Raw genomic sequence first — 24,615 nt, forward strand, 5'->3', positions numbered from 1 at the left:
ATTAATTAGGGTGAATCATATCACTTGTAGTGATCTTGTGAAACACTGAATGTGTGTTCATTTTCTATTTGCTGTCAGACATTGTTAGTTCTGCCCTCTCCATACTTTGCCAGTATTCAGGAGCATTGTGAAAGTCCAGTATTCAGTGTTGATAAAATATTTATTGCCATCTCACTTCAGTCATTCTGATCCACATGATAAAATAATTGTTCCTACTGTTTTTATACTACACTTGTTTCACTTTACTATTCTCTTTTTTTTTTTAATCCCTAAGCTTACATTTTTGCTTTTAAAGTAACATTTTTCTTTTCTCATAATATTTTGTTTATTTTGCTGTTTGTGGAGTTTATGCAAGTCTGTTCTGAGCACTGAGAAACAGACCTTGGGTATCATCTTTTTTCTCTTTAATATGTGTATTTTTTTACACAATCTGATCCTGCTCAGCAAGGTTTTCAGTGTGCTTATCTTTGTGTTCACTGTGGGGAGTGGGAAGATGCAGAGAAAAATACACAAGGAGTGAAATGGACTGGGAGTGGAAAATAACAATTTGAAGGTGCAGCATTCAGAACTTGGCATTTAGGTGGAATGACATTTTTTTGAGCAGCCCTGAACCAGCCATTGAAGTCCACCATGGTTACACATCTAGAAAGGGTGGTGTGTCATTTTGAGGGTATCTGGAAAATTCACATAATTATCTAAGTGCTAAATGTTATCTGAACATTGCTGGCTGCAGTTTGATAGCTCAGTTCCCTCTGGTGAGGCAGACTCAACAATTCCTCATGGCATAGGAAGGGGATTTGGTTTCTCTCTCCCTGTGCTTGGCAGGATCATTAAATAAACCCCAAATCAACCTCCAACCACCAGTAATGGGAAATATTACACAGTTGTGGCTGTGCTTGTGCTGCAAGTCCATCCCAAACTTTATAAGGGCTTCCATTGCTGCAGAATCTGAATTGTTTTTGGTGTGGTTCCTACATCAGCCCTTCCCTGTTGTGCCAAGGCTTTTTTGGGTTTTGTTTTGGGTTTTTTGTTTTTTTGGTGTGAACAGAGACTTAAGAGGGGGCAGGGATTTGTTACAGATTCCAAGAGCAGCCTCTGGTGGAACAAATGTCTTCCAGGCCCCCAGGCTGTGGGGAAGTCCCAGAAAGCTGATTACTGCTTCCCTTGAACAACCATATTTCCTACTGTAGTGCTTGTCAGCTTCTTATTTTGCAAAATTCACACTATAAATAACAATACAAAGGTGGAATATTTTAAAAGAGCTCTATTCCCTTGAATAATCCTGATGGCTACTGAGACAAGTCAGCTCTTCAAATTATTATTTTTTTTTTTATGGGTTCTTTTTTTCCCCCTGGATTTTTCTTTTATAAATTTTTTTTTTTCTAAAATATTAATCATATTTGATTTTTCTGTTGATTGTAATTTACTTTAAAATTAAGAGGAAAATGATGAATATTTGAATGAGTGAATGTCTTGAATTAATGTTCTTATCATTAAAAAGGGTAACAGAGGTTTAGGTTAATGTATTTATCTGTGCATTAATGTAGCCTCAGCACTCATTTTGTCTGCCAGTGTTTCTAAGTAGCAATTAGAAAATAAAGTGAACTTGATTTCCAGTGACTGTGCATAATAAATGTGCTAAACATAATTACATATTTAAATGCATTAAACTGCAAGAATGATTTGGGATATTTAGCAAAGCTCAGTGAAGAAGTATGGGAACTATCTGCAGTAATTGCTCTAGATTTAATTGTACCATTAAAGGCATGAGTGTTTATATTGTAACAATATAATCTGATGTAGGAAGAACTTGCAAAAACGTGGCAAATAATTGTAAGTTTTCTATAACCAGTGTTATTTGTGTAGCAGCACAGTGCTATCGCTATTATTGTAGCAAGAGGGGAAGTTCCAGTAAGATATAATTTATAAATATAAAGAACTTATTTTCTGGAGGCATAACATAACATGCATGAGCTAGAATGGATTAGATTTTGAGATCTTCACATAAGCAAATATCCTTGGGGACTTTTGTTTAAATCATTTAGGGGAAGATGATCGCAGAAGAAAAACTCTAAGTGACAAAAATATTGCCAAATAATCTTTGTGTAAAAATTGGTGCTTTCAAAAGGTAAAATTTAGATGAAAAAGTTTCTTTTTATTTCTTCAATTACCTGGGAAAAGGGCCTAAATAATTGTCTTAGGAACACTTCTAAGATTTCTGTGTTTGTTTTTCTTTTTTCATGGATTGAACTGGAAAGATTCAGTCCATGAATGTCCATGAGGTGTCTCAAGGCAGCAGCTGCAGTGAGGAAATGCTGGTTGTCTCTTGTCCATATGGGTTGGGGAGCTACCACAGCAGAGAGAGGGAATTCAGCTCCAGCCCATGCAGGATACAGAGAACTCCAGTGTTAGCCCTCGGAATTAGAGGTACTTCTGTGTGCTTTCTGTCTATGGTGCTTTTAATGTGCTAACAGTCTCAGGAAGTAGATGTTGCCACTACTTGTTTTTCCTCAAATAAGCTTCCATCACTTTTTTTAGGTTAGATACAAAACTGGAAAGCAAAACAAACAGAGAGACAACTTGGCATAATTCTGAATTTCAGTGCTATGCCACTGAGCCATCAAATAAGCAATAGGGGCTTTTTTTCTGTGTTCTTTCTTGTTTTAAAACCTATTCAAGGTCATGGTTTGAATAGAAAAGTAATTGGATTTGAGACACCATATGTTGTGGGATGCTTATGACATCCCTAATGAATGCTATAAGGGTACTACTTCCAAAAAAATGTTGACATTAGCACTGTAATGGCTGTTGACATGAAAACTTTCATTAAGAGAAACATCTTGAAGTCAGTCTCATCTGATTTTTTTTTCTTTCTCTTTTCCACCCATCATGATAAGATGCCCACTCCTGAGACACAAAGGGCTCTGCTTACCTTGCCAGGCTCCAGCCTGTCACCATCACTCTCTAGGCTTTACTGCCCTTCCACAATATCTCCTGATTCACACTGACAAATCCTACACTATAAAAACATCCAGTTTGCATTGCTGTCTGTCTCATGTCAGTAATTTCACAGAATTTGTGGTGCTGTTTGCACAGAAGGTTATTCCTGTGCTGTTTTGTAAATCAACTACAGGTAAATGCTGTTAAAAGAAAATACATTTTCTAGATAGTAAAGTTTGGAGAAGTTTCTCTTTTTGTGTTTGTCTCTTTCAGTGCTTTTGTCTGAGAAGCATGAAGGCAATCTCGAATTTGTTCTCTTCTTGCTAGGCAGTGTAATTCTGAAGAATCCTTTACATAAGGAACCTTAATATCATTTGTGTATATCATTGGCTGTTCCCTCACACTTCTTATAGTGCCTGTTCTTCCACTGGGTGTAAACACCTCCTTGGTGCCAGAGCATTTTCTGGTTTCACCTTGCTTTCTGTGAACTTAAATGTGGTACAACGTGAGCATTAGAGATCACGAGGCCTGGCCAGTCTCCAGACTGAAAAAAAGAACCAACCTGAAAAATCCCTCAGTATTCAAGAAGGTCAAACATGCACTGTGTGAACTTGTTAAACACATTTATTGAGTTCTTGACAGTAACCAAACACAGTGAATGACCATTATAAATTAAAAAAAAGGCATTTGCTTTGACTTGGTCAGCTCCTGATTTATCTGTAAAGAAAAAATATCCCTTTCACCACCGATTTACAGGATTGAATGTTTGTCCCAATAATGGCTTCAGCAAGGAAAATGACAATTTTAAACTGAGATATGTTTCAACTGCTTTCTGCTTCTGCTTCCTGTTAATGATGGACTAGAAAGTACAGTTAAAGTTATACCACCTTTAAAGACATTCCCAATTGCAATTAACTCACTTGAATGGGCTGCAAATAAAGAAATGAAGTTAAAAAAGAAAATAAAAGAAGAAAAAAAGAGAAAAACACAAATAATGTGTCCACAAGTAGTAGAAGCTTGTTGTTTCAGAAAGGAAAAAAGAAATCAAAGCAACTTAACTAAATTAATTTGTTAAACACATTTATTGAGCTGTTAATAGTAACCAACACAACATATGATCTGTTGTAAAACAAGAAACAGAAAATGGATATATTCTGATTTTGCCAAATCCTACTACAGATATGTGACAGAGGGAAATATTTCAATTTCCTTTTTATTCTGCAGTGATATATTTACAATACTTATCTCTCAAAGCCTGTCCCTTTTTAAATGAAATTAACAGAAAGATCATAACCTAGAAATAAGTTTCCTCTACAGTAGTCTTGTTCTGTCTTGTCGGTATCCATTAATAATAGTGAAATAATGAGAGCTTTCCAAGGATTACTTGGCACACAGAACACAACTCCACTTTGATGCTGTACTGAGCCACCTTTTATCTTTTTTTGTTTTTTTCAACTGGGGGTGGGGGTTGGGGAGAAGAGGAAGAATTTTATATGTACAAAGGCTGAAAAGTCTTTCTTTGTGACTTTAAATTAGTTCAGGAAAATTGTAATCACATTTACTGTAATTAAACTGTAACTGTTTTGTTTTGTTTTTTGTTTTTGTTTTGAAATGGCCACCAGTCACATGAATGAATTTTGAGGAGTTTTCCAACATGGCAGCTCTTTTCCCACAGCACATGGTGCACGTGAGCCCAGAGAAGGAGGTTGCATTGCAGATGATGTCAATTCCCAGAAGGAGCATTCCACTGAGGATTTGGGTTCTGCTTGCTCTGTCTCATTTGAGGAGCCATTCATTTACTGGAAGAGAAACAAACAAAAACAATTATGCTTAAATAAACTCTAAATATGAAAGTGGTTTAACACTGCGAATCAAATTAATTTAACACTGTATAAGGCACGTAGACAAAATGTCTTAAAAAAGCCAGGAGGTTCAGTTTCCTCCTTTTCCTAGAAAATAATTGAATGACTGTTTCTTTCAAGTACTGCAACACAGTCATCTGCTATGCTGCTGAAAATGTCCTTTCTTTTCCTTTAGCACTACTCCTTCATAATGATGATATTGCTGCTGTGAGGGCACTTCAACACCATTATTTCAGGCAACACAGTTGTGTGCATGGGCTCAAAGATGCATGAGACACATGAGTTGTGAGCCATAGCTGTGGCACTGTTACACTCCAGCTCCAGGTGACTGAGCTGCTTCATTGTTTATATCCACAGCTTAACACAACATTCAGAAATTTAGGTGTTTGTTATGGTGGTGCACCAAAAAAGCAAAATTAAGTCTTATCAATTATTAATTTTGTTTGAGATCAGTTGTCATCAAGACTAGCTCATCCCCCTTTGTGGGTGAGTAAACCAGAGCAAAATGTATTTTGTAAGGTGAGAAGAACTTAAAATGAGGCTAGAAAACCAAGGACCCAATGTATTCACTTCTAAAAAAACATATTAGATGTCCCAGACTGTTTTTTTGTCATGTCCTGCACATTTACTCATCTATTTCAAATGTGTGGCATTTGACTGAGGCAGTTATCCTCCCATATCTGGAGTTTTATGTGTTTTTATTTGTGTGCCCTTGGATATCTCACAGAAAGGAGCTCAGTGAAAACAAGACAGGGTTATTCTGGAGGTGGAATGTACCTCTATATTGTAGTTTCTGTGCTCTATTGTTTGGACAATCTTTTCCCTGTAAACTAAAGTTGATATTGGTTCGGATACATCGATTGTTGAGAGGCTGGACTGGTCTGAAATTGTCGCTCATGCTCAGAAATATCTGTGATGGCTGATTCTGGCTTAGCAGTCGTAAAGAATGCATCTATAAAGACAAAACAAGGGGTTTTTAGTAATGGTCTTTTCTGTAAGTAAACAACATACAACACTTATTAAATAGATTAGTTAATAAATGGAAGTGAAACAGAATTTCAGTGAAACGCAATTTCAGTAAAACAGAATTTAAGTTAACTCTAACAGTCTGTAGCCAGAGTTAACTTAAAACCATTCCTTGTGTGCTCCTCTGTTTCTGAGCCAGTTTTAGATGAGAATAACCAGTTTTGTGGGAAGAAAATGAAAATAGTATTGAGGTATCCTTGTGGGAGAGGAAAGGAATGGAATCCACAGTGCTGCATGGCAGCAGCTGGTACAGAACAAGTGAACTTGGTGAATGACAAAAGCTAATTTCCTGAATTTTGTAGCTATCAGTGCAGCTTTCAGTTGTTAAGCCACAGTTTTGGATGATGTTATTCAAGAACCAGGTAGGGGCAGGCTGGATGGGAAGGAAAACTGACAGTGATGCTGCAGAAGTTGTGAAATTAATGATATTAATAAATGAGAGCCTCATTTTTGCTGACAGGTCTGTCATGATGCTGTCTATGCTGTGACTGTGAGTGCTCCTACAGCAGACTCCAGCCTTCTTCTGAGGTGGTTTTACAGCACAGAGGGAAATACTGAATCATTCTGTGCATCCAGCACTGGCTGGCAGAAATGGCTGTCATGGTGACTGTGCAACTCTTAATTGATTCAAGTCCACCAAAATCAGAGAGGGGGAAAAGAAGTTTCAAGTTAAAAACCAGAAATCCTCAATATTATGGTTTAAAGATATAAAACCAAAATATCTTCCACATCAGTGTACAATTTAAGAGGTTTGTTTATGGCATTTAATGGGTAAATCCAGTAGCTGGGTTTTATGTACTGGAAATCATTAAAAATTTCTAGGGAAAACTTGAGCTAGGCATTGCTTTTTCAGTCTGAGTACATAACATAATTAGTAAGTATTCCACAAAATCCATTTGCAGCATTAATTATGGAGGATATAACTAAGTATTAATGGAGGATGTGATTAACCATTAAAGCATGACAAGGAACAAGTATCATGAGGTTATAACCCATAGGTAGCAGCACAGACTAGAAATATTCTAATTCTTATCTTGCACATTAATGTTGGACCTAAAAATGTTTCATGTAGGAAAATATTCAGGTGCTGTGTTTCAAATGTTCATAATATTGAGCCTTTTTGCCTGTGCTCAGTGGTGTCATTCTCTCAAATCACCCATTTAGAAAAGAAACAAAGTGCTTCCTCTGCTTCCAGACTAAACTGGATGGAAGGAATATCACAAAAATAAAACATCTCAGGCTTTTTAAGGTCATGTTATTTACAATGTTAATATGATTTTAAATCCCAAAGTGATATTTAGAGTTGTTTTCTTGTTCCTCATTTCTTTTCTCAGGCCATATTTCTTCTGCTGCCTGCCTGGGGTAGAGAGATGGTGGCTCAAGTATTCCTTGAGGTTCCAGTATGCAAGAGAGGTTTTAGTTCAGCTCACAGGTATGTAGGCAATTCACTGATGGAAACTCTGGAGAAGAGGGCAATTGGTGTTAAATTTGCTGTTTTCTGATGCCAGTCATTGGATTGTAAGCAAATTGTAAGAAAAGTAGTTTTTGAGATTTTTCCACTGGTGTGTTTCCTCATCAGCTTCCTTTTGGATGTGAAGTTTTGTTTTCTCTTGCATAATTTCTCCTGCTTCTTTCTAATAGGGACTTCAATATATCAGTCTGATTTTTCTGAAGGTATTTGTGGTGTGTACTCTGTAATTTTATTCTATACCACAAAGTATTGGCTGATTTTATTCCTAGAAGGCTCCAGATACCATATCTCTGTCATGTGGACAGGATTTCTGAGCCTGAGAGAGTTTCAGGAGCTCATCTCTTCCCAGGGGAAAAGTTCCTGGGAACAGTTTTCTCTCCAGGATTGTGTTATTGTAAATAGATAATATTTCTCAAAACAATACTGAACAGATGTTCTTGGTGTGTTTTCTCTGGTCCCACCAATGGGACCAAAGGGGTGTTGGTCCTTCTACCAATCAGGGTAACCTGGTTGGGAAAACTACATAAGGGTTGAGAAAACCCTGAAATAAAGGCTTTCTTTCCCTCACAGAACAGCTCTGTGTGTCAGATTGTCTGAAGAACCCTCAATATATTGTGTCCATCAGTGACACTGTCACATTTATGTGCTATGGACGTGTGTTTATTCAGACCTAGGAGTGGCCTCTGTTAACCTGAATCACCTCAGCTGTGTTTGCACAACACTGCTGTACTTGTTTTAAAGTCCCCAGGAAACTGTTCACAGCATCACAGGATGATGCAGATGTGAAGAGACTGCAGGAAGCCATTTGGTTCATACCCTCACTGAAAACAGGGCCCCCCTCAAAGTTTGTGTTGTGTAGATACTGACAGAGCTCTAAACAGTCAATATTTTCATTTTGGAAAAAAAAACCTCTTCAATGCTTTTGCAAACTGTATAAATTGCATGCAGAGATCTCTACAGCACAAAGGTTGAATCTAATGTAAAGCAATAAATATTATATTTAAAATAACATTTTGTATCTATCCTAGACTGAGTAATTTGTAAATTGCTTTACCTGCATCCTTGTTATGTAGACAGGTTTGTTCATTATTATCCAGCTTGCTGTTTCATAGCAGGGTGGAATTGTCATTGACCCATCATATGTAATGAAACTAGATGTCTCTGGATAAAGTTCCTCAATATTAAGCCCCTGTAGAAAGTATGCATCATCTGGAGAACAAAGGAGGAAAACAATTCAGGTAAAGCAGTAGCATCACAAAACAAACAAACCCAAACAAAAATCCCAAAACAAACAAAACCACCACCCTTTTCATGTCTCCTAATTGCAGAACATGATGACATGATGTTCAGTTTTACCAGAGAACAAAGTTTAACAGATGCACATTGCTGGATGCTCCAGCAGTTCAGACAAGAACAAGAAACACAAGAAACATCCCTGACCCTGCTGGGTGGAGCTGCACTGAGATTCCCATTCACACACTGAGAGCTGAGCACAGGCACTCACAGGGCAACTCTGAATCACATTTAGGGACCAGACTCAAAAGCTTCTTAAAGTTGCAGTAATTGATTGAGATGCAGAAGCCTCTGGAGAATGTCAACTTTCCATCTTTTGGGGTGATTAAGAATTTTTGCTCAACAAAGCCTCAGGAAGGCCAAGATTAAAACTTAATTGCCCTTCTGGCATGAGAGGAAGTTGCAGTTAATTCATGATAGTAAAGAAGCTCCATGAAGCCTCCTGGCCTCATGCAGGTGCAGTGACAGCTCCTTCAGAAAGCTCCATTCTAGGTAGAAAGCTTGCTGGGGAGCAGTACCAGGGTCCCTGCCTTTGCTCTAAGGCTCCCTGGGAATTAATGAGGTGTATTCCTCTGCAACAGAATTTATTCTGTGGATATGTAACAAAATATAATGAGATATGGTTATATCTTTCAAAATTCATTAAAGTTCCCTAGTGTTTTCTGTACTACCTGCACTATTTCTCTTTGGCCCTACAGTTCTTTTGGCAGTGCTGTCAAAGCTAACACTCAGCTTTTCCTGCCAAATCTTGAGCTGTAGGAGTTCATCCACAGTATTTTAGTACTGGTACACTGCTGCTTGTGTGTATCTCAGAGAAAGCTGGGGTGGTTATGATTTGTAACATTGTGAGATCTTTTTGAACCCTTCCACTTGTGTGTGGTGTCTCTAATTTGGTTCATTTGCAGAGGGAACATTAGAATGTAGGCAAGGAAAAGAGCACACTGAGGTGTGTTCCCTCTTTCAATGCTCAACATGAGCTGGCCTTGATTTGCAGAGAAATCAAATGATCAAGGAAGTGCATAAGAGCTAAAAATGAAAGGCACAATTTAACTTGAATTTAAGATACTGTAGCTGAAGGACATAACTTAGATGAGCAAAAGTCTTGTCTCTTACAATCTAATGGAAAAAGAGGCTGTAGACTATTGTCATGGGCAACAGAAAATCAAAGAACACAGGCAGAGCAAATGTGTCCTTGTCTTTTATTTTAATACAGCACAGTCAACATGGTACAGGTTCTTGGGGCAACAATATTGGCAGTTACAGCATCAGTTAAAATGCCAAGGTAAGAGTGTAATGTTTCTGCCTCATTGACCAGGGCCTTGCTGTTACTTCATATTTTAAATGTATTTGTTATTTTAAAAGATAAGATCTTGTCAGGTCCTCTCATGTTTGTCAGAAACAGAGCCCTCTGTCCTGTTCCTGCAGCTTGAGCAAGGGTGATTGCCCTGCTGAATGGCTGGCTGGATCCTCCAGCAGAAGGGAAAGTGCTGTTAGTGTCTGGGAGGTGACTGGAACCTGTTTTAATATGCCCAGGCTTCAGTGGCCCATGGCCCATGACAGCCTCTTTCTAAACCCACATCTTCCAGACAGAAGCAGGAAAACAGTAAAAATACTTGAACAAGTAGAGATGACTGAATAGACCTGTGTCCTAGCCCTTAAAAACTTTATTTGCAGTGCACTCATAATTTTGCTAGAATTGCATCAGGAGAGAACTGATGGACTTTTTTTCATGCCAGTGCCTGTTTTCAATGAGTCATCACACACATTTCCTTTTCCCCCATGAACATCTTGTTTATTATTTATGAGCCATGGAGAATGGTGTGTTTGGCACCAAGTGCAGCATCAGAGTCAGGCAGGAGATCCCTAAGGACCAAATCTGCTTTCTCACAGCCATATTGGCTTCAGCTGGGCTAAAATTATTTCAGCCAGGTAGAATTTTCCCTGAAATGTTTACTAGGAGATGGAAAACTAACTGAAGATTAATACAGATGAGGGATATTGATATGAGACTGGAGGAAAATATCATTTCAGGAAAACTGGAAGGTAGGGGTGAATGAAATAAAAGTTTGTCCAAGAAAAAGCAGTACTTATTACTGCCTGTATATGAGTTATATCCCCCTGGGAAGTCAGATGACTCCATGAGACAAGACTACAAAGTAAGGATTTGGTTCCCAACATGTTTCCCATGAACAGGTCTGCCCTTTCCCCACATCTTGGTAAGGGTTTCTTGTGGAGCTGAAGCAGACCTGCTGGGTTGGGATTAACAGATTGCAGCACTTCAAAGTCTTGCTTATATTTACTGCAAATATGTTCAAAGTGCTCAAAATCACCATGTATGATCTCTTGCCAGTGACAAACTTCCTTTCATAAGCCCATCCAGCATTTCATGGATCCCCAGCATCATTCCTATCTGCAGCCCATTATCTGTTTCTCTTGATCTGCTGGTGCCTTTGGATGATTTCCAAACTCAGGAATTCTTCTCTCTACAAATTTGATTTCATTAGATTTCATGTTCATTTACATAAAGGCCTTGACTCTGACAATTTACCTAGGAAATAATGGAAATCCTTTTGTCCCTAGGTTTGTAATAGATGTGTAGTGTTGTCTTTCACAGCAAAATCTGTGTATGTCCTCTTCATAATAATGCTTTTTATTGGGAATATATTGTTAATTGAGTGGAGGAAGGTACATTTTATTTTAAAGTTCATATCATGATAATCCAGAAAAGGATTTAGGATAGATTTACAGGGTAAGGAATGTAGAGATACTCAATTTCTCTGCTTACCAGACAACGAAAAGACCAAATTTTTATGTGGAATTTTGTGAATCTATAAAGTTATGTTCTTTCCTGATGTTAAGCAAACACTGGGTGAAAGCTCATGTAGCATAACTGCTTTGAAAGTAAACTAACTTATCCCCTCAAATGGCACACTTAAAGAGGAATAATAAAACCCTTTTCTTCTGAGATATCCACACAGCTTCTGACTAAAGCCTGCTTGAAAAACCCTTGTTTCAGCCTTCTCACAGTAGATTCTTCGGGCTGAGATAACAGAATAAAATTAGCATTTAAAATCTCCTTAAAAATTCCTTGGGGTCCACTTTATTTCACTGTAGCCATTAATATCTAAGAGTAGAAATTTCCCTTTTAATGCCCTTTGCCCATGGAAATTTTATGCAACAGGAGAGACAGCACTTAATTTTGTTGCTGTTCTTGAAAAGAAAACCCCAAAACCTTTTATTTATGTTATGAACTGTCCTGCCTCTGAACCAGTGCTTCATTTATCATTCTCTCCATGCTTCTCTTGAGCATATGGGGCCTGGGCATTTTGTCAGCACCGTGCTGAGCATTGGCTCCAGGAGTGGTGCCCTAAAGCAGAAGCTGAAAAACTACAGCTGCTAAAGGCACACTAGAAATCCTTACAGTGGAAGAGGTAAAATTAATTTTCAGCAATCATGCTATAATCCATCATGCAAGACAACTACAAAATTACTTTCAATAACACTTTCATGTTCCAAATTTACACTAAAAATTCCCAGTCAATACTTGTTACTACAGTAAGTAGTCCAATGCCCTGTGGAATATTATGTGCATTGTGTCTACCAGGGGTTTAATTTTAACAGATAAACGTAGCAAAAACAGTGGTTAAAAATTAAAGCAATTCTGTTAATCACTGCTTTTCAAGCCTGTGTTTTGTATGTTCATCTTCATGCAAAATTTCATTTAGTGAACCCAAATTAGGTGTGATTGAAATTGTGTTTCTCTTGTAAGGAGAGAAAACAAGCAATGGGAGATTGTGGGATGCTCACAACTCCAGAGAGGAGCTGTAAATTCAGCATACAAATGAAATATTTGCTATTGGGAGGGTGTGACCCCATGGGAGAACATCTGGCTGGTTCCCAGACAGAAGCTGGGAATATGGAATTTGTGGGTGAAAGAGCTGGAAAAAGCACACACAGCCTTAACAATAATTCCCTGTTTCCAGGGTGCTGCAGCAGCACTGGTAAGCAGGAAGCTCTTGCAGAACAGCCTTGCTGTGTTCTTGCAAGGAATCAGGACAAGCAGTTTAAAAATGGGACTGATCTGCTTCTTCCATGCAGAGAAGATGACATTTGATACTGACAGAACAATCTGGGAAAAACATTCCGTGGAGAACCCTCTGTTGCCTTCCTTTCCATAGGTATTGTAGAGAACTGAGTTTTACTATCATAGAAGACTCTTATTTGGACCAAAGATGTAACAGGATTTGTTAACTGTCAGGTAAAATCAGAGGAACATCAGTGGGGTGAAAGGTGTGTGTGTTGCAGGAGAGGACAAGGAACTGTTTGTGTTATCAGGTTGCTATGTACTTTTATAAAGTTAAATTCTGGTATTGTTGAAATGAAAAACTTCATAGAAGCTTAGAAAATTTGACAAAGGAAATGAGGTTTTCAGGAGAAGAGGTTTAATTTGTTATACATATTTTCATTATTTTCTCTAAATTTCTCTAAAATATCTTAAGCTCCAGTTTTCCACAAGGTCAATATATGAATGTGGAATTATTGAGGATCATCAGTTAAAGGCTTCTCAAATGTGAATACAACAAATATACAAGCTATGTTAATGACATCTTTCTGTATCTGTTAAATGCAGCAGTAGTTGAATAGGAATGTTATAACTTTCTGTACAAAAAGAAAACACTGATGAACACTAAATCCAGGTAATGGTGCAGCACCTTGACATAACCAGATCCAATATAACCCAGGCTGCTCCACATGTCCCTTTTACTGCTAACAGTAGTAAGTTTCTCCTGAGCATTCTGTGTGAATACAGTATATGTATATGTGAAATATAACTTCATTAATCTGTTGGTGCACCTTCAGACATAAAACAGACTTTGAAGTTCAAAATTCATTTGATAAAGTGACGACCTAACAAGCTTTTTCACATTCCTGAGTTTATCATGCAGAGTTGCTGGCAATGCAAACCTAGAATTTCTGCTCATAATAAAATGCCTCTTGTTTCAGGATCACTAAATGTGTTACTTGATACTGAAAGAACACAGCTGTTACCAGAAGAAATGAAAAGAAACTTACTCTTATATGTTATTCTTGTTATGGTGTCTCTGTTAAGCATACGATTTAGAAATGGATTTGATGATTCAGATACCTGCAGAAGAGAAAATGCACAATGTCAAATTCTTCTCACAAACATTTCTTTGCCAGAACTGCAGGTCTTCATGTGTGCACACACACACTCACTCTGATACTGCTCCAATTGGGTTCTGCCTTTTCTTCATTGCTGTGGGAGATATAAAGAATTATTTACTTGTTTTTCTAAAGAAGCTTGATAGAAAGTTGTTAAAATAAATAAAACACAGGAATGGGAGAACAGGGCGAACAGAAATTAATGCCTGAATAAAAGCCTGAGCACAGGTTTCTTCTCCAACAGCTTTGATGAAATTTGCAGGTGGTTGATATATTAGGCAGGATTTTCATTAGTATTCTATTACTTTATTTATTGATAAATATAATTTCCTTGCAGCAGGCTATTTTAATTGCAAATTAAAGCTCTCTTCCTCTGGTTTATGTCTGAGCAATGTATGAGGTAACACCTCATGTTCAGGTGGAACTTTCCATGTGTCAGATTCTGCCCCCTTGATGCCTCTTTCTTGTTGCTCAGCAACCCTAAGCAGACCCTGGTCCATCCTCTGACAACTACCTGCAGGCACTTCTAAATATTGACAAGATTCCCTCTGTCTTCTCTTTAACTTTTCCCTTTTTCATGAATGCAGATCAGATTGTTGGGTACAATACATTTTGGATGAAAAAAAAAAGGTAGTCTAAATATCTTTCTTAAATATTAGACCTGTGTGAAAAGTGCCCTTTTATATCCAATTATTCAATATGCTCTGTGAAATGCATACTTTTAATTCTGAGGTTATTATTTTGTTAGGACCTTTATAAAATGGGATTAGAGTACTAAGGGGAGCTAATAGATGTCTCATACCTAAGGTATGACAAGGTAAATTCAGCATTACTCAGAAATACACTTTTTTAGACTGATGAAGGAATATTAGCAACATTTGGAAGGGAGAATATTTTTCATATAAAATGAGAGAAAAGGTTTTTCCAATGTAATTAAATAAGTTTGGGAAAACCATGAAGTCTTGAGTTCAGTGTTAAATCACTATAAATTATAGACTTAACTATGTACCTTGAATGAAACAGAATAGAGACAAAATATTCACCTCTTTGTAGTTCTGTGAAATGGAAGATATTAGAAGTTCTACTTTTAACATTCTTTCAGTTTTGTTAGTTTGAAGACAATTTAAATAACACTGAAGAAACTTATTTTGCTGGCTTTGACACATCAGCATGACATGCCCTCTTTCCCGAGTACTCAATCTCCTGGAAGAGATTTGGATGAATAACATTTCATGAAGAAACACTGAATTTGCAAAGCTAGTGACTTCTGCCATAGCCATTGAAGTGTTATAAGTGATGTTTATGATGTAAGGGGATTTTCCCCCACCTCTCTTATCCCTTTTAATTTCCCATTGATTGTAAAAGCTTTGGAGAAGAGATGGTGTGCTCAGGTTCAGGGTGAGGCTGTCTCTGGGTTCCAGATCAGACTCTGGACATTGCTGTAGCATAATGAGGTGTCTGACTCCTACATTTACAGTTCAGGGAAAGGTTTACTATCTCTATATTAGGAACCTGTAGTAAAGAATACTTACTTTCATAAATATGGAAACTACCACCAACCCATTAGGACTCTTTGCAGCCTCTGTGACGTTTGTGTACAGCTCATGGTTATAGTGGATCAGCTGAACCTAGAAGAGGGTGAAGGGAAGGATTATAATTAACCAGTGGAGAATCATTCCATAGAGTGTTTGCAAATACTCCCCACACACCACTTGGTTGGACTGGGATCCCATCTCTGCATTGGGTATTTCCTAGCAGGGTAATTTCTCAGCTGTTTGCAGTACATGTCATTTTAGTCATTTCATCTGGCTCCAGCAGGTAGAGCATCAGTGTGTTTTCCTCTGAATTGGCAGCCAGTGAATTCACTCACATCCAGCTACAGATTGCACTGCAGGGGCTGACATCACCTCCCTGTTCCAGCAGCATTTGCCATGGGCACCAAGTAATCTGTACTCTGCAGCCTCAAGGCAAGCACAGAGGAATCAGGGGTTGCAATAAGAGATAAAATTATACTTTATGTATAAGGCCACAGCAGTCAGTGCTCTTGCTTTATTAATAAATTGGTAACATGAATTGTACATGATCACCTGTACTTCCAGCAGTTTACTTTGCATTTTAGCAAACTACTACAGTTTTAAGATTATCTGTTAAAAAGATTAATTTTGCTATATGAAACTAAGGAGAAATGCAAAAACAGTTGTTTGAAATAATTTTTTATGTCTGACTCTCTTTGATGTTCTCTTTATTAAAACAGGTTATTTAGGCCGTTGCTGACAAATGTGGTTTGTGCTTTGTTTTGCATTTTTACTGTTTTTGGCAGTTATTTTGTGATTTTTAAAAAAATGCATATAAACAACTGGTTTAATAGAGAGGCTTGTCATCCACATTTATAGCTATATGCCAGAAATTGTATCCTAGATAAATAAACAACATTAAAAATATTTTTTATTTAAAAGAATAAGACTAAGAACGCATGGAGGGAACTCATTTTTCTCCTGATTCTGAGCAGACAGCTGTGTAGAGAAATGCAAAAATTGTGCAGTAAAGTGGAAATTCAGTTGGGTTAACTAATCTTGGCTGCAAAATCTACTTTGTTAGAAATAATGGCGTGCTTGGAATTAGCTCTGAAGCTACAATTGGTGTATAACCATTTCATGAGAGCAGCTGGTAACAAGAACTAACTTGCAGTAAAGGATGTTCAACAGTGAGCTTTACCCAGAGTTCCTTGGCATGTTAACACAAGCTGTTATTTTCAGCATGTATTATGGCTCCTAAAAATGAATATAATATATATATATAAAAGACTTTGCCATAACCTGCTTTAGGGTTGAAGTAGTTATTTCTAGATGCCATTTGAGCTGCTGACCTGGTATCTTACACTAATGAAGCTCTAACAGAGCCTCATTCCTTGTTTATATGCAACCACTGCAGCTAGAAGATATAAAAAAACAACAAAAAACTGAATAAATGTAGACAATTAAGTCTTTCTCCTTAATATTTATATATACTCTCTTGCCCAAGTCTTACTTTAATTTATTTACAAGTAGGAAACAAGAATAATTTAGGTAACATTTAAAACTTGACATTTCCCTTAAGCATCCCCAGGACTACAGTAAAAAGTACAAATTACTGTCTGAAGTGACCACATTGGCCATGCATGCCTCAGAATTTGCTCTCAGGACTTTCACCTTGTGCCAACAACAAAAAAATTAAGTAAACAGGCCGAAAAAGTAAAAGTGAGAGGTGATGGATTCTTGACATCCAAGTGCTTCTGGAACTGTTGCAAGTGTCATGACCATTTGCAATCTTTTCCATACAGCAGAAAATGCAAGGTAAAAAAAAATCCAAATTGGGCCCAGAGGTACAGAAATGTTCCTTGGCTGCTGATTGCTGAGTGACTTGGGGAGGGTTTTTGACAGGGGAGTTATTGCTGAGCCAATTGCTCCAAACATGGATATTTTTGGCTGACCTGCCACTCAACCACTCTTGTCACTCATCATTAGCAGATAAGCAGGAGCTGGGTAAACATAAATAAATGGTACTTCTCTGCAATTTGCTTTGTGTGATGAATCAAACTGAAGTTTGAGGCTCAAATGCTTAATGTTGATTATGTCTTGGCTGATGCAGAATTTTACTGCAAGCTATAATTTGGCACTGACCTAATCCATCATCTACAAAAGTTGTATCTTAAGAGAGAACAGGGGTAATGTAGGAAAAAAAGGCACTATTAGATGAGTCTATAATAATTTCTGGATTTGTGCAGGATTTTCTGACTAAACACTGCATTGAAATTGTTTTCTCATTTTAAATAAAACAGATGCTCAGTCACCATGATGATGAACTCAGTATAAATGCTCCATTGGGTAGATTCAGTTACATGATGGTGCTCTGTATTTCTGCTGGAATTCTGTATTTCTTTAGCAATGAGCCCAGAAAACAGCAGAAAATGGTTCAAGATTGTGAGTAGGTGGTGATTGATGCTATTCCTGTTGTACACTGCATTACCCTGAGGCATTGAATACAAAGGATGCCAGAGCAGGTCATGGACAGAGGAATTTGCAGTTCAAACCTTCTCCAAAATCCACCAGTACTGTGTATCTCAGTCCACCTTGCCAAAGAACCATCTGTAGCTCCATTTCTGTTCAGGGGCTGGGCATGATGGGCAAGGGAAGACAGAGACACATCACAGATTGATGAATAAAAGGATGAGCAAAAAAAAGTTAAGATAATTTGGTCTAGTGAAAATCTAGATCTTGCCTCTTTTGTCCTCATTTCATCATCTAGTAAGGAAAAATAAAATTTAATCTACCCAATCTTAACTAACAAGTAAAGGTTAGTGTTATGGTTCCAAACCAGAAGCAGAAATAAGGCAATTATCAGTTTTACCTTCTCTCTTGAACATAGAAGTGTATTGCAAATTCAGAATGTTATTCTTCTATTTGTGCCAAAAATGAAGCATGGCATTTTATATTCTTAAAATGCCAGCAATGTATGTATATGAGGAAAGCACAGAATAAAACTGAGGATGTATTTTAAGAAGCTGTTGGTACTGTCCATTGGAGAAGATGTAGTAGACAGGTGGGGGCTGATGTCTCCCAGGTAACAAGAAACAGGAGGAGAGAAAATTATCTCAAATTGTGCCAGGGGAAATTTACATTGGATTTTAGGAAAAAATTTCTCTCCCCAAAGGGCTGTCAAGCCCTGGAAGAGGCTGCCCAGGGCAGTGGTGGAGTTAGCATCCCAAGGGCGTGCAGATGTGGCACTTGGGGACGAAGTAAACTTTGGACTTGGCGAGTTATAGGATAACAGTTGAACTTGTTTAAATTAAAAGGTATTTTCCAACAATTCTATGATTCTATGATTTTTTTTTTCTCATGCTCTTCTCTCAAAAGTCTCCTTCCACTTTAGTAACTGGGTGGCTCACCTATGACTTAAAAAAATTACGTTCAAGTCCTATTCTGCCTTTGAGCAGATCACCCTCCCATCTCTGCCCAGCTCATCACCTCCAGCCTGGGAATAGCTGTCCTTTGCTCCAGTATCAATATTGTGAGAGGCTCAGATGTGACATTACTGGTATTGGGGAAAACATCTCAATAATGAATGTCATGTTACAGAGTTCAATCTGTGTCATTGCTCTATGACAATTTGTGACGTATCACCCAAAAAAGGCACAAAAAGAAGATGAGAATCCAAATAGTTCTGGCAGAAGACTGTGGGAATTTCACTTGATTTCCAGCACCTCAAAATATGGTAAAAAGAAAACTTTTAAATCTGATGAGGAAAAAACCTGAAATTGATATATTTGCTGGTTAAGTTGCTGTTGGAATGTGAGTTGAGAGTTCAAACACAGAATAGTTTGAGAAAGCCCAGCTTGATTCAAAATAGCCAAAAGCATTTTCAGAATGATGCTTTATTGTATTGTCAGGGGTCCTTTAGGATATTAATGCTGTGTTAGATAGGATGATAAATTAGAGTTAAATTTTTAGAAATTATTCTGAGAAATTTAACACCTGTCAGAGATGCAGAGTCAAAGATTCAGAGAAAGTTGGCACAGTTCTGCCCAGCAGGCAGAAGATAAGTGGGTTTTATTCTTTTTTGTTTAAGAATATCCTGGAAGCTTGTTTTAAAGCTAAGGGAAGAGCAAGTGCCTTTTGCTGTTCATATGAATTGCCTAAGAGCCAGTTTCACGTTTGTAATTTAATAGGCAAATTTGAAGTTAAGAAATAGCACCCAAGAAAAAAAACAAGAGGACAGGGATTATCTAAGAATGTGAGATAGTACAGCTTAAGGCAGACAAATATAAAATTATCTTGTTTCTGAATGACTTGAGTGGTGTTAAAGTCAGTAGGGAAGATAAGTGACACTTGGGAGCTGGAACTAAGCCAGTTATCTTTCTAAAGTAAGCCCTTTAGCTTCCTCTGAAAGCTTTGGTGAAAGAAGCAGGGTGTTGGCAAACACTGCTGAACAAATGCAGGACATGGACATGATGGTGGTGGAAGAGGCAGCAGAAAAGTCACATTTGCATTTTTTAATAGCTGACTTTCTACCTCAGACAACAGAAGTCAAAGCTTTTTTTGCCCTATTAGACAACAAAGTCTGTATTCATTTGCAGGCTAGTTTATACAGCTAAAATGCTGGAAATACTGGATTGGAAATACCTGAAAGGCCAGAGATATTTTGCCTTAATGAAAGTAGATCAGGGAATGTGCTCTAAAATGCTGAGTTCCTGAAGAACCAGTCTTTGGTTTGTTGGACCTTCTGTAATTAGAAAAGATGACTTTGGGCAGTGATTCAAATAGAAGTCTGAAATTTGTTTTGTCCATGTAGTAAACTCTGTTCTGCTGGCAGAAAGCCTGACCTCAGTCACATTGTGAAAGCAGCTCTTTACTCTGGCTGGCAAAGGGCCTGGCCTGCAGAATGCTCCTGACTGCCATGCAAACAACACCCACTATTCACTTTTGCTGCCACCAGCTCCCACTGGGAAAACTACAGACTCTGAAATACCAAGTGAGTGGGGCTGTTGTGGCTTCCACGGGGGAATAATGTCTGAGTGGGGTGTGAAAGGTACAAGCTGCTTCCATCTCCTCACAGAGCACCTTTGATGTCCTTTGATGACAACACCTTAAGGTGGCAAGCAGTCAAAGGTTGGGCTCAGGGGTCTTTTCCAGCCTGAATAACTCTGTGGTCAGTGAGGAGGGCAGGCACAGAGCAGGAGTGGTGCCTGCCCCTCTCCAACCCTGACAGCAGCCACCTCCCCCTGCCAGGACACCCTGGGGAGAATGGATGGTTCAAAGAGTGGATGATGCTCCTGCTGTCTCCTGTTTGGGTGCTCCCAGTGTGGCTGGAGTGCTGGGCTGTGATAAATACTCTGGTTCCCTTTGAATTTATGCCAATCCCATAAAATCATGCCAATATTTGACTGTGTATGGTGATGGAAATGTGTTGTTTTTTAGGTGTACAAGGAATGATGGCTTTATAAAAGCAATGTCTCCTGTGGGTTTTCTCTAAGTCTTTCCCCCATGCAATTACTATTCACCAATTCTCCCAACTGTACTTTCTCCAGTTTGTCCTAGTGCTGTGCCTGACACCTCTTCCTTTATTTAATTTCTTTGTTATGTACCATATCCTCTGGTATGGCTTTTGCACAGCAAAAGAAACACAACCCCCTTCTCTTAGTACACCGATGAAATGGAGCTGAAAATTACTGCAGATAAAAATCCAGCTCCTTCAACTGTAATGCTAAGATTTCTTCAACTAAAGTAGACACCTAATTGAAGATAATGTTGACTCTCTCTATAACTTTATTACTTTGTCAATCTTACATCATTAAGCATGTATTTAATTTCCTTATCCTGCAGTAAACAGTTTGTTGTCGAGGTGAGATACACTGGTTTGTGTTTTCTGTAGGCAAAACTGTCTTTTACTTTAAATTCAGGTAGTGCTGTCTTTAGCTTTTGAGTTATGGAGCAGCAGTGTAATTGTCCCATTACTTTGCTAAAACATTTGATTATTTGTCAATCATGTGAAAACCTGAGAACTTGAATGTGAGAAATTCAAAAAGGAATGTGGCTGTTATTTTCTTTCATGGACACTTCAGCAATATCAATTTGCCAGGCTGTTGTGAGGAAAGCATTCCACATGAAACTGTCAGTGGGGGACTGTGTATCACTAAAAGGATTCATAATAAAAGATTTATTTCTGATTTTAATATGCTTAATATATATGCAAAGTAAATGTTTAGCTTTATAATTAATTTAAATATATATATGATTTAGTTTTACTGTATAATATATTACCTATTCCTGTTTCTCTAGCCTTTACAAAGCCCATTATCTCAAGTTTAAAGGGAGACACATAGAAAGAAGGCAAAGAAAAAAATCTAGTTTTTTCTTCTTTTAAAAATTGTTGTAGAAGTGTGAGCCTAGTATAAACTCAGAATTCTGTCTCCAGAGCTCCCTGATCTCCTCAAGAAGTCCCAGAATCCTATTAAAAATTGCTGCTTTCTCATGAAACTGCATGAAGATTTTTTTTCCTGGCAGGAAGGTTTTAATAATTAAAATTAGTCAATACTGAAGTGTAGAAGGTTATTTGATCTTGCTCAGAAACTGACACTTTCCAGAATGGGAAAAAAAAATGCAATCTCTCCAGTAAATCACTTTGTGCAGAACTGGGAGTCAAGTAGAAGAAATTTGCTGCAGAAGAAAAGAGGGCAACTCACCAGGGAAATAGATTCACTGAAAACAATTGTGAGTCTGAGCACCAAAGTTGAGATTTTTAGGACATTTTCTGAAAAAAATCTGTAAGACTCTCAAGATGAGATGTAAAAACGCATTTGTTAGTACTTCAGGGCATTACATCTCTCAACCACATTATATAAAGTTGCTGTTGGCTCTGGTGCTCCAGTTCAAATTTCAGTTTGTCTGCTTTCCCCCTGTAATTCCAACTAAACTCAGCTGTTTCATCAAGGCACTCTATATTTCTGTGCAGTACTGAGGCTGCCCACCTTCATTTAACAGACTAAAATTTTGTTCCCGTCGACCTTGTCAGCCCTGGACGGTGTCAGCAGATGAGAAGATTAAATCAAAGTCATGCCTGTAGCTGTCTGTGCCCAGCAGGCCTGGGCTCCCTTTCAGCCTTGCTCTTTTCCAGCCTTTTTTGATGCTGCCTGTGCCACCCAAGCCATGGCATTTTTCTTGTGCATGTTCAGACCAAATACTCCCATTTTTATGAACACCAAACCTTTCCCCTGTCCCTTTCTGACCCATTTCTTCCTTTCACTTAAACTGTCATTCTTCCAACACCATCCTGCTGTTCCATCCCCCACTGTGAATATCCTAGAGAGGAAAATGGTTCTTAAACACACCCTGTTCTCCTGTCTCAGTGGGGTTCAGGGGTTAGTGAATACAAATCTGAGACCAGGCCACTGCTTTTCCAAAGGGTTATCACAGTGGGAAAGGGCAGTGATGCTGCTCTGCCACCTGCATCACCCTGGGGATGTCACAGGTGCCTATTGCAAGTGCTTGTGGAATCACAGAAAAATCAATTCAGGTGCTCTGGCAGGTTGCAGTATCTCACCTTTTCTTTGTACAGCTAAACTGTGTCTTTGCATTCTGAATTTTAGCTCTGTTGTTACATAATTAGAATCAACAAATTTCAGAAACAACAACAAAAAAAAACTATCCCAAATGTTGCATTAACTGTGTTATAAAAATATTATTTTATTTTATTTTATCATACAAGGAGGGTAGCATTAATATGCAACCTAAATGTACAGTGATGCTGGAATTCAGCAGAATTGATGTTGTGGCTGAGAAAAACCCCAACATTCTGAATTACTTTGACTTGTTTGATTCACCCTGTTTCATCTCTCTCTGTGGCTGATCAGAAGGGACAGCAGAGAGGGAGGCAAAAAAAGACTGTCAGGGCAAGCAAACTAAGAGATACAGCCAACCAGCTTTCTGCTCCCACTTCCCAACTTTGGAGCACTAAACTACTGCATTCTATGATTTTTAGCTAAGTTTATTCTGTGTTATTTGAAGCACCACAAAGTACATGCATTGTTTTGAAAAAAAAAAAAAAAAAGACAACAGAAAAATTGCCTTTAACTCAGAAGATAGCTGGGAGAACAGGCACAGGCTTAATCTGCTTGTACTCTGAGTAGGGAAGTGAAATTACTACTGCATTTGCTCTTGATAAACAATTCGATGTTATTATATTTTCTGGAACTTCTGATTTTTAAGTAAGGAACACCAGAACATATTTTTTAGCATCTTTCATGTTTATTCCGTGCTTTACAAGTGAAGTACTCAAAATTCAGTAACAGAGGAACACCTTGGAGTTTGACATCTGGCAGCTGTCACAAATTCTGATATTGGGAATGTCATGGGTGGGGACAGGCATGGATTACTCTACAGGCTTGGAGTAGTTTTGGAGTAGTTTTCCCACAGATCTGTGCAGTTTTATATGCTTATTATATTTACACTGTTATTGCCCAACCAAAGGCCTGGTAAATAAACAAATTAATAAAAGTAGATCTAATTGGAAAGGGTAATTGCTACTACTTGAAAAGACACAGATAAAACTCTCTAGTGCCTGGGGCTCAGGTCACTATTGCAGTTAGATGAGAAAATGTTCTGAGAGTGATGCTGTGGGACGGTTTCATTGGCAGTAACTTGTGCAGGATCTGCTTGTACCTTCCAGGAATTGCCTCTCAACAAAGTACCTGTAACTATGCAGGTCTGTCTGTATAACAAAAACAAGCTCTAATCTCAGCCCAGACAAGACACCAGAGCAAAGAAAAGCAGGAATGAGGATGGTGCTGCCATGGCAAACTCCTCTGCAGGCAGGCAAATCAGCAGCTGGGGTTCTGCGAGCTCCCCAGACTCCCATTTCCTTTTGCTTTCTCTGCTGCTAATAACAAATGGGGAGAAGGGTAAAACTGCCAGCAGCAATAAAGGGAAAAAAAATTCAGTGCAACCTATCTAAAGCAGGAGAAGCTCATATTGCTTCAGAACAGGAGGAACACGAGGAGGAGGAAAATTTTTCATGACTCAAAAACACCTCAGACAGCTTCTTAGTAAACGAAGGAAAATATTTTCACCTAACTGTGGATGCTAAATGCAAAAAGGAAGCAAGGAACACAGAGCCCGTGTGAAACTAAGTCTCACTCTGGCCTGAGAAAGCGTAAGAAATAATCCAAACAATCCTTGGTAAAGGACAACAATCTTTGTAGGTGGTGTTTAGATCCTTGTTGTTTACTTGCAAAAAACAGTCAAGGGGTTGTGTTCCCCAATTATCCAATGATGGTGATCTGTTGGTTTAATGACCAATAAGAGTTTT

General features: G+C 38.2%; 1 protein-coding gene across 8 annotated transcripts in view; it reads right to left on the bottom strand.

Annotated features, from left to right (window-relative positions):
* Window positions 1-3,546: 3,546 nt before the first annotated feature.
* The window catches only part of CA10 (carbonic anhydrase 10 (inactive)), a 174,452-nt gene continuing 153,383 nt past the window's right edge, over window positions 3,547-24,615 (bottom strand). For all 8 annotated transcript variants that reach the window (XM_086857769.1, XM_086857775.1, XM_086857770.1 and 5 more), the window contains 5 exons: window positions 15,309-15,404; window positions 13,666-13,738; window positions 8,354-8,508; window positions 5,580-5,754; window positions 3,547-4,739 (listed from right to left, as the gene is read on the bottom strand). In XM_086857769.1, coding sequence (XP_086713895.1) covers window positions 4,717-4,739; window positions 5,580-5,754; window positions 8,354-8,508; window positions 13,666-13,738; window positions 15,309-15,404 — 522 coding nt within the window. In that variant the 3' untranslated portion in view covers window positions 3,547-4,716. The remainder of the gene's footprint in view (window positions 4,740-5,579; window positions 5,755-8,353; window positions 8,509-13,665; window positions 13,739-15,308; window positions 15,405-24,615) is intronic.

The sequence above is a fragment of the Cyanistes caeruleus genome, chromosome 19 (assembly GCF_971803275.1).
Source record: "Cyanistes caeruleus chromosome 19, bCyaCae1.hap1.1, whole genome shotgun sequence".
NCBI classification, from domain to species: domain Eukaryota; kingdom Metazoa; phylum Chordata; class Aves; order Passeriformes; family Paridae; genus Cyanistes; species Cyanistes caeruleus.